The sequence below is a fragment of the Chrysochloris asiatica genome, unplaced genomic scaffold, assembly GCF_000296735.1.
Source record: "Chrysochloris asiatica unplaced genomic scaffold, ChrAsi1.0 scaffold00308, whole genome shotgun sequence".
In the NCBI taxonomy this organism is placed as follows: domain Eukaryota; kingdom Metazoa; phylum Chordata; class Mammalia; order Afrosoricida; family Chrysochloridae; genus Chrysochloris; species Chrysochloris asiatica.
The window spans coordinates 403,784-408,519 of record NW_006408826.1 but is presented as its reverse complement, the minus strand read 5'-3'; the positions used below and the strand labels follow the sequence as shown (position 1 = coordinate 408,519).

General features: G+C 40.5%; 1 protein-coding gene across 1 annotated transcript; it reads left to right on the top strand.

Annotated features, from left to right (window-relative positions):
* Positions 1-2,606: 2,606 nt before the first annotated feature.
* On the top strand, positions 2,607-4,402 carry LOC102819600 (tigger transposable element-derived protein 1-like). The gene is made up of 2 exons (XM_006874979.1): positions 2,607-4,150; positions 4,240-4,402. Exons 1-2 carry the CDS (start codon positions 2,607-2,609, stop codon positions 4,400-4,402), a joined length of 1,707 nt encoding a protein of 568 aa, XP_006875041.1.
* Positions 4,403-4,736: the final 334 nt, after the last annotated feature.

Here is a 4,736-nt window from a genome sequence, read left to right as displayed (position 1 = left end):
TCGGTAGCAATGCTAACAGAAAAATAATTCTGACCAGGTCCCTGCTCTGTTGGGTACTTCAGCAGTGCAGGCTCAAATTCCTGACTAGAGATCTCAAGCAGCCAGTCTCCTCTTTTAGAGTATGCCAGGAGTCCTGGTATGGCGCTGTGGGTTAATGCTCCAGGCTGCAAAGCTGTTTGAACTGCAAGGTTGGTGGTTCAAACTCACCAGCTGCTCCTTGGAAACCGTACACAGGGTTGCTATGGGTCGGGATCGACTCCACGGCACTTCACAACAACAACAGGTGCCCTTGGACTCACCAGGATGGAAAGAATTATGCTTATACTCTCAACCCTGCAGATACAGGTACTTTAGAAAAATGTCCCTGAGAAGAGATGCACTTGATTGCACTATATTAGCATCCTTGCAGCTTCTGATGTCTCCATTGTTTGCAGAGCTGAAAGGTAACAGGAAGTCAATTTCAGAGGCCATTGTCTCCATACTAAGTTGGCTTCAGCTTCTGAAAAAGTATAGTTGGAACAGAGAACACAGGATGGAAGTGTGACTTAGAGCGAATCTCATGAGTGAAAGTTTCGTCTATTGTTTGATAGTTTGTTGAATGATGTTTTACTCAATGAGTTTATTTCTTGTTAACTGTATAGCTGCTGTTCCCCTTGCACCCAGGACTATGAATTTTTTATGTTCAAAACAGCTGGTTACTTACTTCCTTTTATAAGTCTCCATCTGTTCTATGGTATAGGAAATGCTTTTTTTGTTTTTTTTTTTTAATATTATGAAGTTGAACTGTCCCCAGGTTCAAATAACCTAGTTTCAGGTAAAAATGTTATAAATCTCCTGGCAAAATTTGGGGGAGAAAGAGAAGGCTTGGAAAGTGAATTTCTTGCCTTTACATTGACAGTGGGATTCTGGCTTCATAATGCTTTAAGCTCTTGACTTAAAGTGAGAAAAATATTTCACTTAAAGCTTTTTGCCTTCAATAATCAGTTGTTCTTTTGTAGTGCCTCTTTATCTTGTATTTACCTTGAGCAACCGCTGATGCATGTGGAGTAGTCAGAAAAATATCACCATGAAACATGGAATTGCTACTTCATGCACATTTACAGAAGCACGCACACACATATTAGCTTTGTACTGTGAGAATTGTCCAATCAAAAGGGGAACAGAAAGAAAGAGTACAATTCAACAGAACAATTTTAATGTTTTTCCATACAATAAACTGCTAATAATATAATATGTATATTTGCTTCAGCTGTATCATCTAAAAGGCTATTTGACTATATTACACAGTATCATCATTGCAGTGAATAGAGTCAATGGTATTTATCTAATGCCATCTAATAATCAGTCATGTTCAAATCTCTGTGAATGATTAGTATTGACAAAAAATGTCATTACCAGAAGATGAGAGACCTACGAACTTGGTGCTGGCACTCAGTTGATAACAGTTAGGAGTATGGAGTGATAGCAGAGTCAAACAATGCAAACTGTATAATAATTACATAGAAATGTGCCTGAGAAATTGATGGATCAACCAGGGTTAGCTTGAGCCCCCAACCTGGTCATCTTGGGGCTCTGATTCAACCAGGACCCCTCTGTAACTAGTTCAGAAGTAGAACACCATTGAGAGAGGCCTCTGGACACTATTGTAGATGGATAGATAGTTAATTACTCCAACTGTTGCTTGAGTAGACCATTCATTCTTATGTCAATGTCTTCATACGCTACCAAAAAACCCACCACAAAATATACTAAAAGAAAAGATATGAACATTTGTCTTTATTACGCTAGGGAGAGGAAGACTTTTTAAAACTTTTGAAAGCAGACTGTCACAGCTTTCTCCTGTGGATTGGCTGGTGGGTTCGAACCATCGACCTTCTGGTTACCAGCTGTGCACTTAACCACTGTGCCACCAGGGTCCTTACAAATCAAGATGGAAATAATTGACAAGTAGGTTAAGGATGTGATCATCAATTGAAAGATGAGGAAATAGAAGTGGCTCACCATATGGAACGATGTTAAAGAAATGAAAGGTGAAACAAATCTGAGGTACCTCACTATTCACCTTCTGTTGATACTGCCAGTATTTTGTGTTAGAGAACACATGGGCAGAAAAAGACCACCATCAGTGAGTGGGCAAATTGGTATAATCTTTCTAAGAGCAGTTTGGCATATATGAGGGGCTTCAAAAAGTTTATTTTGCCATGACATTTCTGAAGCTCCTTTCGTATTATTATTTCAAGTTACTGTTTTTGTCACTAGGTTGTTGTTAAGTGCCATCCAACTCCTTCTTCAGACTGCCTCTGTTCCTGACTTTATTTTTTATGTCTGGTTTCTCCTAGATGGTGATATTTCTGCTTTTGACCTTGGACTGGTAGCCTTGACCTCGAGTCCCTTCATAACTGCAAGTTCCAGTCATCATTGTCGTGTGATAAGAACATTTGGGTCACTTGCTCTTCTGCCACTTGTTCCCTCGGCAGCTGTTGATCACACACATAGGCCCTTTTTGTTTGTCTTGTGAATGTTATCATTTGGTTCTGAAACATTACCGATAAGTATTGTGTAGAGCTCAGTAATATCATCTAAAATCTGGGTACGTCAGGGCAAGCATGGCCTCCAAGACAGAAAACAACAGGGTGGACAATAAAAGTACAAGAAGAGTGAAGAGATCAAGGAAGGTGATGTCCCTAGCAAACAAAATGAGAGTTCTTGAAATGCTTGATCAAGGTGAAACCAATACTGCTGTTGGGCGTTTTTTTGGTGTGAATGAATCTACAATTCGTACCATCAAAAAAAATGCGAAAGCTATTAGGGCTAGTGCATCAAGAGGCACACCAGAATCACTGAGGAAATCATACATAACTCGAAATGCCGAATTAGAGAAAATGGAAAGAGATTTGCATTTGTGGCTCCTAAAACAGAAAATGCTGAATAAGCCGCTTTCCGTATACATCATCCGTCAGCGAGCATGCCGGAAATGCAAGTTTCAATTTCAATGTGGAGAAAAAGTTCTGGAATTCATTGCCAGTAACGGGTGGTTGGATCGATTTAAGAAGCGCTATGGCCTATATGAGAACAAGTGGCTGCCCGAGGAAGCAGATCATGCAGCTGCTGCGGGCTTTCCTAAATACTTAAAGGCACTGATCGAGGAAAATCGCTATCTGCCTGAACAGGTCTTCAATGCTGATGAAACTGCCCTGTTCTGGAAGCGCTTGCCCACTTGCACATCTATTGCAAAGGATGAGAAAATGACCCGGGGCTTCAAGCCTGGGAAAGACAAACTTAAGGTTCTACTGTGTTCCAATGCTTCTGGAGACTTCCTGATGAAACCCATGTTGCTTCACAGATTCCGAAACCCTTGCCCTCTTAAAAAAAATTGCCAGAGACACTCATCTGTTTTCATGAAGGCAAACCATAAGATATGGATCACTGAGAAACTCTTTTTGAACTGGTTTTTGAAGTGTTTTGTCCCTGAGGTGAAACAATATTTGAATGAAAACAACCTTGAATTTAAAGTGTTGATTATTCTGGACACTGCTCCCTGTGACAAAAGCTCAATAGTCAATGCTGATCCTCGTGTTAAAGTCATCAGCATCCCCCCCAACACAACTCCACTCCTTCAACCCATGCATCTGGGAGTGCTGAAAATGTTCATGATCTACTACACTAGGCGCATGTTTGACTACTTTGCAGATCTGATGAGAGAGACACCAAAGCTTTCCATGAAAGTAGCTTGGAAAGATTTCACCATTTGTAATGCCTTAACAATCGTAGAGGAATCCGTGAGAGAAATAAAACAAACAACCCTTAATGGAGCCTGGCAGAAACTTTGGAATGAGGTTGTAACTGATTCTGAGAGTTTCCTTCCAGTGGTAGAAGAAATTGAAAATATTGTAGCGTCTGCAAAATGTCTGGATGGTGAAGGATTTGAAGACATTGACTCGAGTGACATTGCTGAACTGTTAGACTCTCATCCTCAGAAGATAGTTGAAAAATATTTCAGAGATGTGCTTGCCTCACAAGTTGATAAAAGCAGACAGGGTAGTTTAACAGCCATAACTCAAAGAACATTGAAGTTGCCACTCTACCAGTCAAATGGCCGTGATGATTCAAAGGAAAAAGACCCTTCAGTGGAATATCTCTTGACATTCAGGCAAGGCTTACATGATTATCCTATAAAGCACTAATAAGAAATCTTCCAATGAAGGCCAATAAGTCTTTTCTCTCTGCTTGCTTCAACAGGGAACAAGAGGCTGGGCCGTCCACACACGTCATCCCATCTTGTCCTGCAAATGAGAGGCAGACATCCAGCATACAGATAGTTAAACTGTGGGCTTCAGACTCCTACAGCTCTAATGAAGTGGAGTTCTATGAGCCGCAGGATGAAAGTTCAGCAGAAGACTGAGTTTACCTAACTGTAGACAGAATCCTCTTTTCACTCTTCTACTATTAATACTATCATGGTCACCATTTTCATTGATAGATTATTGTCTTCACCTTTAGATCAGAGAGAAGTAGAGATAAATGGCCCAATAGCCACTCTTGTGGATGGAAAAGTTGAACAGTGCCATTAAGATTCACTTTACTCATTGATTTAGTGAACAAACTGTTTGTCTGGGTTCTCACAATACTTCTTTATCTGCCTCTGATTTTCCTGAAAGATGTTCAGTTTCTCCAACACAAATCCCTCAGCAATGAAGGAGTTTTTCAGGACCTCACCTCTAGTACCTAGAGAGAGG